Source organism: Cheilinus undulatus, linkage group 13 (genome assembly GCF_018320785.1).
Source record: "Cheilinus undulatus linkage group 13, ASM1832078v1, whole genome shotgun sequence".
Taxonomy (NCBI): Eukaryota; Metazoa; Chordata; class Actinopteri; order Labriformes; family Labridae; genus Cheilinus; species Cheilinus undulatus.
Genome location: NC_054877.1, coordinates 32,093,432 through 32,106,819, shown reverse-complemented (window position 1 = coordinate 32,106,819; position 13,388 = coordinate 32,093,432). Strand labels below are relative to the sequence as shown.

Below are 13,388 nucleotides of genomic sequence, written 5' to 3'. Positions count from 1 at the left end.
CATTTGGGGATCGCTGACTTAGAGTGTTGTTTAAAAAATGCTAATTTTGCTGTTCGGACGACTTTTGAACCCTGTGTGGGCGTGGCTAATCACACTGAACTGGCATCTTCCTGTGTCCACCCACAACAACATACCGTTACATAATTGGGATTATTGCACCACTACATGCAGTATTTCAGTTGTCCAAATCAGAATCAATGTAGAGCACGTAAGCCTGGTCTGAATGGATTTCAGTTGCATCTTATTAGCATCACATGTGATAAATGCTACCCTGAGTGCTGTTATTGATGTCAGATAGTTCTATGTTACTACAGAACCTTTGGCAAAGTTGATCACCTGCTGACATAAAAAAAATCACATGCTACACTAAAGTTCACTGCCAATTATAGAAACTGGTAAACTTAAGCTCTATGGTTCATGACCAAATGCAATATGTACACAGGTTAGCGTGTAAACAGCTGAAAAGCTACTAAATAAAAAAAGTACTGTGATTTTCAGGTTTAGAGTTATATTTTCTATAGTGATTTTTATGGCCAGAATAGGTTTAAAAGAAAAAAAGATATAAGGCCCGTGGTTACTGTTTTTGCACAGGCAACACTCAGTTTAAAAATAAAACCAGTGTAGTATAGTCTTCTAGCACTCAGCACAAAAACACTCTCCGCGTTGGCTGTTTTTTTTTGTCATGGCATTCACAACACTTTGAGTAAAGAAAAAAAAGTCTAACACTCATCAATTCCAGTTCTTCCTTACTGTTCAATCAAAACTGAGAAGGGACGAGACAGATGACATCCGATTCGTCAGTCACAATGTTGGGAAAAAATCTATTTTTTCTTCACTTTTTGAAGGTAAAATTTCCATATTTCCATTTTCTACAACTGCTGCTAATGCCATAACAGGATTCCTTTACATCCCATAATGTTTTCTTGGTGATGTTTCACAATCATAATCAGCTATGGCAAGCATGCTAACGCAATAAGGAATTTGACTCCAGTTAGCTTTGCTCTCGATGAACAGCAATTTCCTTTAATATTTGAAAACATTAAGCATATGGAGCTATTTAAGAATGACTTTACAGAATCTACTGAGGAAGGCAGAAGTCAGCATTCATAACCTATCAACAATAAAGACTGGCGAGATGCAGTCTGAAACAGAGGTTGTGGGCACTGCTGTTGCAAAAAGCGTTCTATAGCCACGGGGCTGAAAGCTCTTGGGAGCTGTAGGAGAAATAAGATGGTAATTCTCTGTTGAAATGACACAGCTTACATATAAACATGTGCCCACTTTGCATGGAAACATTGTTTGTTGCCACCTCAAAGTGACATTAAATGAAGCTCACCTTTGCCAGGTCCACCAAGGTGTTGGCCTGATCATTAAGCTTCCTCTGCTCCATCTTCACACTGCGCAGTCTGGTGAAGGCATAGTGAGGCAGCGACAGGAGGAGGAGGAGGGAGCAGGGGGACCAAGGAAAAAGGGGAGGAGGTTAAGAAGAGAAGAGGAGGGAATAGGGGAATAGGGAGGAGGGGGAGTTGGAGGGGAGGGTTTTGCAGGATAGGAGTAGAGAAAGAGAGAGAGAGAAAGAGAGGTTGTCCAGAGATATGAGGGGCAGAGAGGGCCGAAGGGAAGAAGGAAGGAGGAACAACAACACATTGTTTTATAAGGCACGCTCTCTCACTGATGACATTGACAAGAGAGAGGACAGCCTGCATGCATCATAAATATAATTTACATATCTATATGTATACATATATAGAGGAATATATATATATATGTATAAATATACAAGCATTCCTGGTCTTGGTCAATGCAATACCAACCAAAACATGCAAAAATGTGGAAGCATACTACGCTCATTGAAAGGAAAGACCTGTTTATCACATTTTACTGAAGTCTTTTTTTCAACATTATAACAAGAGTGCTTTGAGTACTATTTTTTTTTACCTTTACTGCAGTCGGAGAGTCTTCATACTAAGACTTGTTGTTTTCCAACCAATTACATGTATGTATTTTTTTTAATAATAGTGGAAAAAATCCCAAATAATGCCAAATATCCTTTTACTTTGACAAAACATGATTTTCTTTCTGCAAAAATGCAATATGCTTCCAGACAATAAAATCCTTAAATATATGTTTGAAATCAAAACATTCCCATTGTTCTCCACCATAAAGGAAGACATTAAAAAAGGAAAAAGATGACATGCCCCTTTGTCAGTGGTAGAACTTCATTTAAACACACTGGTCATTCAGTAAGCGTGCAGTGACTGAGTGACTTTGTGCACAATGAAATGTGAGTTTGATTTTTTTGTGTTGTTTATGTGTATGCTCATGGGCTGAAATGTGTGTATGCGTGAGAGAGAATGCCACAGATAAAAGATGCCAGAAATAAACCGTCTAAAGACACTGCTGAACATACAGCAACATATACATTTGAAGAAACTTGCATAGTGATACATGGGACATGTTTTGTGATGCCTTTGTGCCTTTTTATCTCTAATCAAATATATTATGGCAGAGCTAGAGCTGCTAACGCTGATGCAAATAATGTGTCATTGTTAGCAGTGGCATCACACAGCCATCATCTGGATGTGTGAGAGGAAGAAGTTCCCTGTTCGGCAAATTATGAGACAGGATGACATTCAAGGGCATTTATTCATGTGCAAATCAGTATATCAGAGCAGAGAGAGACTGCTCGCTTACGGCTCTATCTCTGCGGGAAGCCGTTTCAGCGCGTATGTGTCTGTTTGCTCGGCTTTGTCATCCCTTATGGTTGTCGAAGAATGGGGGCCAAAAGCTACAAGCGCGACTTATTAGTGTAACAAATTATGAGTGCAACTGTGTTCCACAAAATGTCAGCCTTATTTATGTGTTGTGTCTTTTCAGTCCCCCCAGTCCATGATTTTGCAGGCTTTCTGTGTGGTTGATGTGGAATAATATTTGAACTCGTGGAAAACTTTGTTTTGAGTTTTTATCTTTTTTTTTTTTTTTAATGAAATTGCTTGAGTAGAGGAATGTTGCAAAAGTAGTTGTAACTGCACTGTTTTTTACTCAATAAGCTAACCAAAAACAGCTTCGGGTTACAGAATTCTCCCAAAATATGCTTTATTCTAAGATGAAACATAGGTTGCACAATATTATTTACACAATAAAAGCTCAAAAGTTCATTTTTGAGAATATTTACCAGCAGTATGTACAAATAACTTTGTGGAGTTTTAAAAGTCTTTTTCTTTGTTTAAGCTAAAATGTAAAGTCTGTTTTAAGTGCTCAGTTTTTAGGTCCGAACTGCATTTATGTATCAGAATGAATATTATTATCAGCTAAAATTAATTTTTAAATATCAACATGTCAGATATTGGCAAAAATCCAAAATTGTGCTTCCCTACAAAATACAGATCTTAATATTGAATTGGCAAAGTCTACTTAAAGCTCCAAATCAAACAAATAAAATAAACATGTTCGTCAACAGCCTTTTTTCCATGACAAAAACTAGACTAAGACTAACAAAAATATGTCTGTGATGGCTAGAACTGACACAAAGTAAGTTTGATTTTTGTCAAGATGAATAAAACTAGACTAAGATGTAATGTAGTTTTTGTCCGACATTCAAAATCTGTGATATTTCTCCACTGTTGATAAATCTGTCAAAAAACAATGCATTTGTAGCTATTCTGCCTCTCAGCTGTAGAAAGCAGGGATCCAGGTTTGGCAGAGTGTTTGCTTGGACTACAAGTTGAGACTAAAATGTCAAGACTTTTTAAGGACTAAAACTAGACTAAAATGTTTGAGTTTCTGTCAACTAAAACTAGACTAAAACTAAAAAAGGTAGAAATGACTAAAATGCGACTCAAACTAAAAGATAGTTCATTTTAAGAATAAGACTAAAATTAAAAATAGCTGCCAAAATTAACACTGCAGTATACTAACTACAGTAGTATAGAGTATTGTTTAAAAAAATGCTGCAACTACAGTAGGCTTCAGTGAGCAAAGCTATGATAATTGTCAGTAAATTTAGAACTACAGGATATTAGAAAAACATGATGGACAATAACACGCATAAACACAAAAAATACATAACTCACTGGTTTTAAAAGGAAGGGCTGTGTCTGTTTCACCATATATCGGTTTGAAATGTCCCCAAATTAAATCAAAAATATGTTTTTTTTCTACTTAGCTAGATGACTAGTTTAACCTCTGCATCAAAATTGAGACAGAGCTTGGCTGTTTAACTCATTTCAGCAGGTAAAATGGGTCTTTGTTATATTTGGTCCTAATTTCCTAGAAATTGTATAGTAATAAGTGGTAATGATTAATTTCTAAAGAATGAGGAAGTAATTAATGATTACTATTTTTGGTTTACAACTGAAATTTCCTTCAAACCACAATACACATATATATATAGGGATGGGCGATATGGACTAAAAAAATGTATCACAATATGTTGTATTTACTTCGATAACGATAAATCATGATAAAAAAAAATAGCACCATTCAACACAACCTTTTTGGCATGGTAAAATGTATCAGATGGGTTGCTTAACTACACCAGCTACATATAAATTAGTGCTGGGTATTGCCGCTGATTGCCTGAATCTATTTAATTGTGATTGTTTCTCAAGGCCCCGATTCGATTCAGTTCTCAATTCAGTTCGATTCAATATGGATTTATGTTGGGATATTTTAGTAAAAAAACTAAATTGCTTCAACATTTAGGAGATTCAAAGAGAAATTTAGTTGGAAATAGTAAAAAGAATGTTCCAAATTGACACATTATTAAAAATATCAGGGTTTGCATTAAAAATTGACCCTAAACTAGAAGTATTTACATCACTATTCTACCTCCATGTGGCCCATCCTGGATATGGCCTCTTTTGTCCAGTTTGCCTCTGTCTTTGTTGTGTTAAATCCAAAATGCAGACTGATATCCTCTCTTAGGTCTGGAGGTTCCTTCGGTGGAGCAGAGCTGCCCGGCTCCACTATGTTTGTTCTTACAGAGATAAGTCACTTACTGCAAGTCCAAGTTGAAACTCTTGTTGTTAAATTAATAAAAATAAAAGTAAGTAAATTTGATACATCATTTTAATTAAGTTTGATTAAGTCCATGATGTATAATTACACTGAAGCTTATAGTGTTGTAGTAGTAGTAATAGTCACATTTTCAGATATAGGGCATACAGTGTGGTGCTTTAATGTTCTGTCCCTCCACCATACACTTCTGTCTGTCTGTCTGTCTGTCTGTCTGCTGTCTGTGAGGTGTGTACTATAGATAGACACCTATGCAAATAAAAGACAGAACCCACAGCGCTGATAAAAAGAAACATGCATCATGTTATCTATCATATTGTAAATTGTTGTAAATGTTATATTATGCTAACTTTATAGAAAATCTACATGAGATGCAAGTTTATTACTCATATATTTCTAGATATTAGACGAAGTGCTCCGTTATTTCCTTGAGTAAACAGTGAGGCCGTGCGTAATTTGCGTGGCTGTGAAACGGAGGAATAGGGGATCGTGAAATAAAGCACGCTGTGCAAATTACCATCGTCTACGCCACATCTGATTTCCTGTAACCAAACCACTTTCAGATCACGGAGGTAGCTCCTTGTTTAGCAACAAACTCATCCTCTGTTTCAACTCCGCCTTCCGCCACGTTTGTTATGCTTCTGCACCTTAATTGCGAGTGCTTCGCAGTGATGATGTATGTGTGCGCAACGTTCGCAGACACATACGTCATCAACCATAGTTATTATCGTTGAATACCGTTTTCTCATCTTGGAAAGTTTTTTTCTGCGGTAAATCGCAAACGATAAGATATTGCCCATTCCTACTCCTATCTATGAAAATGTTAATTGAGATTGCCCATACTGTGTGAAATTGTGATCAATTGTATAGCCCTAGAGTTAGTGGTGGCTGAGATGACATTCATTCATTTGTTTTATTTTGTGTTGTTTTCCTGTTATACTGACAGAATTTTGCTTGCTTTCTTAAGATACTTATTTATCTCATTAACATGGCAAACACACACTGGTTTTCCCATGACGAAGTAGATAAAGTTGTTTTTAACTTTTCGCAGGACTTCCAGCGTTTTTATTTTGAGTGACTTGTTACGTTAGGAGAATGTAGCATAATAAACTGTATGGTTGTATGTTCACTTAAGGCTGCAATGGTACAGAATCTTGAGGGAACAGTTCTGAATAGTTTTGTAAGCTTTGGAAATTGAATTTATGTAATAAAGGCAGGCACGAAATAAATATTACAACAACAGGAAACATTTGAACTCAAGTAGAACTGCAGTGAAGTGTTTGTGTGTTCACGTCATCACAAAACCATCAGCAGTGTAGGATGAGGTTAATATAGCCTCCAGAGCAGCTATATTAATCATGAGCAACATTGTACAGTACACTGTAGATGATCATGAACCGCTGGCAAGGCCAACCAAGCTCCAAGCTCATTCTGTGCAAGATGCTTTTTTTCTTTCACACGTTCTCTTCAAACAACCTCCACTAGTGACACCGGTGGCAAAATGTTGATGCTTATTTTTAGTTTCATTCCATTGAAGGGGGGATGGGAGGGAGAGGGGAGTCAATGGAAACACAGAAGTAAAAGAAAAAAACAACCCAGCATCCAGCATTTCTTTTTTCTTCCTTTTTTCTTTTTTGGTAACAACCGCTTTGTTCATGCATGTCAAACGCAGACATGGAGAGGAGGAGGAGGAGGAGGAGGAGGAGGATGTTGAGGAAACAGTAGGAGGAGGATACATAGAAGACTCAACTTACTTCTGAGCTCTGCGGTGATAGAGCAAAACAAAGACAGAACACAGTACAGAGTTTTAACCCCACAACATTCACGAAACGAGTGAAACCATTACACTTGTCACTGTAAGCACGGGGTCAAAAAGGGGGGATCGGAGGGAGGGGGAGGAGGAGGGGAAAAGGGAGGATCATTACACTAGATTGCAGTGTGTATGTGTTTGTGTGTGCGTGTGTGAACGTTCAAAAGTTTACGTGTAGGCAGGAAAATCGAAGAACAAGATGCTCTAGGAGAGGATATTGTTACAAGCTGGAGTGATGCTACCAAGTATTGTTATTAACACCAGTTTATTAGCAATATTAACAATACAGTCACAATAATCAGTAAGACATGGGCTGAATATCTGGAGTAGGACTGCTCTTAAACACTGATGATTCCATTCATTAGTCAAACACCCTGAGTTGGCTCACATTTTGTCAGTTGAATCTCTAGACTTTAGTTTTTTCTTTTAAGCTGGATTGAGTAATGGGCCAGTAACAGAATGGCAGAATAGATGATCTGATCTCAGAATGTTTCTTTACTTAAAGCCAAATTATTTCCTCCAGAGATGTTTCAAGCAAATAATTTCAAAGTAAAGGAAATCAGCTAGTTCAAAGTTATGAGAGCTACATAACAGTCCAAATTCATTACACGTTATTTAAAACAGCAAAACATGAGATCACAGCATCTCTGGGTAAACAACAGCCCAATTCAGAGTGCTGTTAAAAGTTGGGCTGTTTTAGCCCCTGTGACATTTTGCCTTCAATAACAAGCTATGAGGTAATTTTCCCTCTGTCTTTAGAAGTAACAGAGGTGTTTCAGAGGTACAAAGAGAATCAGCTTAGCCAGCGAGGGAGCGAGAATGTCTGTGTGTGGATGTGGAGCTCCTGCTGTGCGATGCTCTCTCGCCATCCCACAATACCGAAACACACTTCGAATTCACGGATTCAGGACAGATTATTTCAGTATCATCGTGTCAGTATGAATGTCTCAAGAAATCAAGACAGCAGAGCTTTGCTACAACACTGTTATTGAAAATGCTTGGTGAAAATACTTAATGTTGAATTGGTTTGCTCTTCCACATGTCTGCACAAGTTCTGTTGCTCTGGTCAATATGCCAGTTTAACCTGACACAGTCTGAGTTAAGTTTTATCTCTATTTTCCAGATCAAAATACTGCCATACACCTTGTGGTGCCGTCCATCCCACCACCAATCAACAGTGCTAGTTAACATTTATCATAATAGTTTGTTTGACTAACTTATAATTCTGGTGCCAACTGTCAAAGGTGCTGACTTCATTGAATAGTCTGTTAGTCACACACACACACCGTCAGTCGGCCCCTCTCCAGCACACGGGCCTTGAGATTGAAAGTGGTTAAGATAGTAGTCAAAGCAGTTTCATGGTTAAAATCAGCATTTCTTCTAGCTTGTTTCTTAGTGCTAAGCTTACTTTAACTTTTTTAAATACTTTTCTTAAACACAAATGGACCCATCATTTTAAACCCGTAAAACACAATAAAAAGCAGTTTCATAATAGAAATCTATATAGATGGTTCAGATTCGATCCAATATCTGTTATCTAAACTTAAAACAAAAAGTAAGGAAATTTGTGTTTGGTACATTATTTCTTTGTTGTAACAATGCTTCTTGGCAATAAATTTTATACCGTTGGAAAGCCTGTTTATTACCCTTTTGAATGGTGCCACATTTGTAAGGAACATGCATTTGTGGGATGAGCAGCAGAGCTGAGTATGTGGGTTGCGCCCATGAAAAATGTGCCAAATCTTCCCTGCCAATGCTGAACAGCTTACCACAGCTCACCAGCCTGGTCACACACTGCTGTGGGATGGCATTCCAATTCTTCAACCAGCATTTGTCGCAAGTCAGCCAACGTGGTTTTGTTGGTCACTCTGGCACGAACAGCACGCCCAAGCTGATCCCACAAGTGTTCAATGGGGTTAAGGTCAGGACTGCTGGCAGGCTATTCCATCCTCTCCACTCCCAAACTCTGGAGGTAGTCTCTGATAAACCCCGCTCTATGGGGGTGAGTGTTGTCATCTTGGAGGATGGAGTTCTTGCTGACAGGGTGATAAAACAGTATTCTTGGGGTGTTGTCTTCTTGGAACACCCACTTCGCGGCCTGTCTCTGACATTCCCCGTTATATGTAACTTGGCCTTCAGTTTGGAGATGGTACTAGGGTTCACTCCAAACAATTCCGCAACTTGGTGTTACGGAACACCAGCTTGAGGTTGCCCTATTGCACGGGCCCTATCTATGTCAGTCAAATGTGGCATGCCGATTCTTGGAGCAGACACCTACTGACCACTGTAGCAGGGCCCATGCTCACAGGTGGCAGCACCTGGGGGTACCAGAAGCTCAAAGCAAGAGTCAATAGCAACAGCAAAATAAGCTGTTCGGCATTGGCAGAGAAGATTTGGCATATTTTTCATGGGCGCAACCCACATACTCAGCTCTGCTGCTCATCCCACAAATGCATGTTCCTTACAAATGTGGCATCATTTAAAGGGGAAATAAACAGGCCTTCCAATGATATAAGATTTATTGCCAAGAAGCATTGTTACAACAAAGAAATAATGTACCAAACACAAATTTCCTTACTTTTTGTTTTAAATTTGTTATTTTTATATCAGACATTGGACTAACGGCGCCAATCCATGTCAAGGATCCAAATTCCAACGTTGGTCTGTTAATGCACCTCATGGCATTGTGTCGTAAACACAAGACACAACAGCTAAGTCTGATTCCAGTCATCAGTATATTTCTGTCTTACATAAAAGAGCAGTAAGATGACAACCCAAACATCACCCGTTTTGTCTGTGTGATTAATATGAAGCACAGTCATGATGTAAGCTAAAAGGTATGTTCTCTCCTCTGGAAAATTGATGTCTGTAACAACAACATGAAACAAGTGTTGGCTTTGCTCAGTGTCTCCATCGGCCAGCCTGCGGCTTTTTTTAAGTTGATGGTGGCTCAAAGAAGCTGGCTGTGGTCAGAGACACAGCTCTAAAGAGTGACAGCAAAGCTGACTGTAAACACGGTGGTCATTAAATCATTGAAAAAAGTAGTACATCAGACAAATCATTCACAATAAAGTCAGTACTTGCTGTTTTCCTTGAGTGCTTTTATTGTGAATGCTCACATCAGGAAATGTGGTGTTTGGCTACAGCTTGCACTTTAATAGCAATTCTTAGTTTGAAAAACTTCACATTTGTTGCTTCCTGCTACAACAGCTCCCAGATCTATCCTGCTTAGTTGAATTGTTGTTTTCTACTTAGTTGTAAAGGTAGATATTTCTGTAGATATTTATTAGTACATATTAACTTTTTAAAATTTTAAATAGTCAGGTTGCTTCAGTAGCCCTGTTGTTACATATTCTTGGAATTGAATCAGAACTGAAAAAGTGGATTGGCCCATCTCTAGAAATCTGTCCCCAGCTCCTTGTCTTGGCTTTAAGGACTGCTAGCTTAATTGTAGCTAACTGCTTATGATCATCTTAGAGGTAGCCTAAAATGGGACAACCAACTAGCTTGATACAGGAGTTTGGTATGTTGCTAGGAATATAAAATAGTCAAAGTTTCATATTAAACATCCAACTTTGATTCAACTGACAAAATGCTCATGAAGGTCCAGGCCTTTTATTCATAAAACATTATTTAACACAGTGTAATTTTAATTCTTGCTGACTCATTCCCACTGTGGGTGTTTGTAAACAATTCTGTCATATTCCTGTCTGAAACAAACAGAGTGAGACTTACTGGTGAATGGCTTGGAGAAACTTGCGCTGGTGTTTCCGCACCTTGGCGTGATCTATCTTCTTGACCAACTTTGTGTGTTTGTAGATGAGCCATGTTTCCCTGAGTACATTGGCAGCTGTATTCTTAACCTGTGAAAAAAGTATCAAACAGAGGTGAGATGTAGCAGTAACTTCTCTTAGATGTTGTCCATTATTATGAATCAGACTTTTTGTACCAAGCTATGTTTGAAAACAAATGATTCAGAACAAGAGGAAACATACATCACGAACCATTACAAAGTTCAGGGAATAGTCAAATAATTCAAAAAAGGTCTAACATTAAACCACTTGAATTGTACATTTTAAAGGGTAACTGTGAAATGAGGACACCCAGTAAACCCATCAAACTGTTGCTTGTAATGGCAAAAACAAGCTGTTGAAAAATAATCAGTTAAGATTACTTTTAAACTGCATCAATCCAAATGTATCTGTTTAATTTAACATCAAGATTATTTAGTATGATCTTCCGGGCTGTTGTAATGTTTTAATTTGATTAACTAGTCACTGAAAATAAGAGTGACAATTAAGAAATGTCACCTCCTTTCTGGATTACAAAAAAAGCAAACAATACCTTTGTATTATGCTTAGACTTACTCGTTTGCAGAGTTGTGTGTCCATCATGAAGTTGTGCACGTGCTTCTCAGCCTTGGTCAGCTCCAGCTTCCTGGCTACCACTGCAACTACAAGTGCAGTGCAACCAGCTCCCTGCAACACAAAGACATGTCGCAAAATGATTCATACAACTTCCATACGTGGAAGTTGACATCTGTACCGTGTGAATTTGTCACATTAAAAATGAAATAAATGTTTAACTGGGGTTAATGTTGAACTGCATTGAAGTAAAACAGCTGGGGTATACACCCCAACTATTAGTAAACAGGTTGATCACAGAGCAGTCTTTATACAGATAAACTAAAGTAACTAGTAAATGAAACACTGAAATAGAGATACAGCTGATTTCAAACTTTGTATTAAAACTTTTCAATGTTATTTTAGATTCATGTCCATCACTGATGAACTGGGCTGATCTGTGCCTTCAGGCTCTGCTTTGTGTACTTCAAAACAGGTCCATATACATTTCTTTAAACTAGATTTATGACCAAATATCAATGTCGATGGTCCACTGTGTCTTTAGTAAACTGTATCACATCTCTGTCGAGTCCAAATAGCCCGAGTTTAAGTTGTTATGCTGTATGTATAGTCCATTTTCATCTGTTTCCCGTTGAACAGACAGCCGTGTTTCAGGCCATTTAGCCACTCAGCCTAACTGAGCAGTCTGAAACTGATGTCACTGCATACCCTCTATATGAGCTTGACATGCATATGCAAGATGATTTATATTATGTAAATACTACTAGTTACAACAATACGTATTTAGGACTCTCTTCAATTAAATTATATATGTATTTGGGTAAGGTAATGGCAAGTGAGAATTTTTGTGGTGGCAAAAAGCACCATCTTGTTTCAAAGTGGCAGAGAAGAATTGAGCTGAAACAGCCAAAAACTGTGTGCAAATATTGTAAGAGATTGATAATTGACATGAATAGCATATCAAACATGATGCCATAAAGGAAATGGCATTCAAAGCAGAAAAGAGACTGAAATGTAAAAACCATATCAATTGTAATTTTAACTTCAGGGCCGTTTCTGCTTAAAAATGATAAAACTGTAATCAAATTGTATTGTAAACCAGGTACTGTGATATGTGTTGGATGGTGAGCTAAGTTAATTGTTACATTTCTATTGTTCAAAATGTTAGTGTCTGTAAATGAAGCTTGAAATGTCTTTGCTTTGCAGTCAGTCATGTCTGAGCATATTTGGCTTTAAGACAGTCAGACTCAGTCCCATTTCTATTTTTTCTGCCTGCTACAGCATTAGTAATTGTAAACTGCACTGATGTAAACAAAAGTAACGTTTCAACTAAGAATAACTTTTTTAGAATTTATTTGAAGGATCTTGATACATTGAAAACGTTAAATACAGATTTTATATTATACTAGAAGAGCACTCGGAGAGCGCAGACCTCCGCCATTAGCCCTATCTCCCAACAGTAAAGAATCCTTCAAAAACTTCCTGGATCCAGACGGTGATCTGGATCAGTCCCAAATTCTATTCAGTTTTTCCTCATGCCATTTCTGACATTTCCTGAAAATTTCATCTAAATCCGTCCACACCTTTTGAGTTATGTTGCTAACAAACAAACAAACAAACAAACGAACCCACCCGATCACATAACCTCCTTGTCGGAGGTAAAGATGGTTGTTGTAAGTTTCAGGTCTTATTAACTACTTTCATTTGTACACTTCTTTTAACACTTGAGCAGCGATCTCACCAATAATTCATAAGGAAGTCTGGGAGATTTCCCATAACATGTGTAACAGTTAATCCCATAACTCTGGAAAATCTGTTTGAAAGGCCATGTACCCCTTTCACTTCCCCCCTCACCCCTTCATTCCAGCTAGAATTTGGACACCCTACCCCTAGATCTAAACACTCAAAATACAGGGGAAGGGACAAGGGGCATATCTAGACTGAGCTAAAGTGTAGTAAGAGCTGTGGGTTTAACTTCATATATTTTCCAGGCATAGTCGCCATGTTGTTACCATGTATTAGTATGTAGTGAAGAAGAAAGTAGCCCACCATAATCCCTGTAAGCAGGCATACGCCCTTCCCGCAGTACGTGTTTGGTACCATGTCCCCGTAGCCGATGGAGAGGAAGGTGATCGAGATGAGCCACATGGCTCCCAGGAAGTTACTGGTCACTCCCTGTTTGTCATGATACCTGAAGT

The 13,388-nt window shown here is 38.1% G+C and overlaps 1 protein-coding gene and 1 long non-coding RNA gene across 3 annotated transcripts in view; one reads left to right on the top strand and one right to left on the bottom strand.

Annotated features, from left to right (window-relative positions):
- Positions 1 to 13,388, bottom strand: part of kcnn1a (potassium intermediate/small conductance calcium-activated channel, subfamily N, member 1a) — an 86,161-nt gene that overhangs the window by 4,673 nt on the left and 68,100 nt on the right. Inside the window, exons 5-9 of one of the 2 annotated variants that reach the window (XM_041802521.1) lie at positions 13,240 to 13,381; positions 11,194 to 11,304; positions 10,562 to 10,689; positions 6,771 to 6,779; positions 1,337 to 1,406 (exon numbers count right to left, since the gene is read on the bottom strand). In XM_041802521.1, the coding sequence (XP_041658455.1) occupies positions 1,337 to 1,406; positions 6,771 to 6,779; positions 10,562 to 10,689; positions 11,194 to 11,304; positions 13,240 to 13,381 (460 nt within the window). The remainder of the gene's footprint in view (positions 1 to 1,336; positions 1,407 to 6,770; positions 6,780 to 10,561; positions 10,690 to 11,193; positions 11,305 to 13,239; positions 13,382 to 13,388) is intronic. The other variant, XM_041802522.1, reaches the window with a different exon arrangement.
- The window catches only part of LOC121519703, a 54,257-nt gene that overhangs the window by 23,669 nt on the left and 17,200 nt on the right, over positions 1 to 13,388 (top strand). The gene's annotated exons all lie outside the window — the stretch shown is intronic.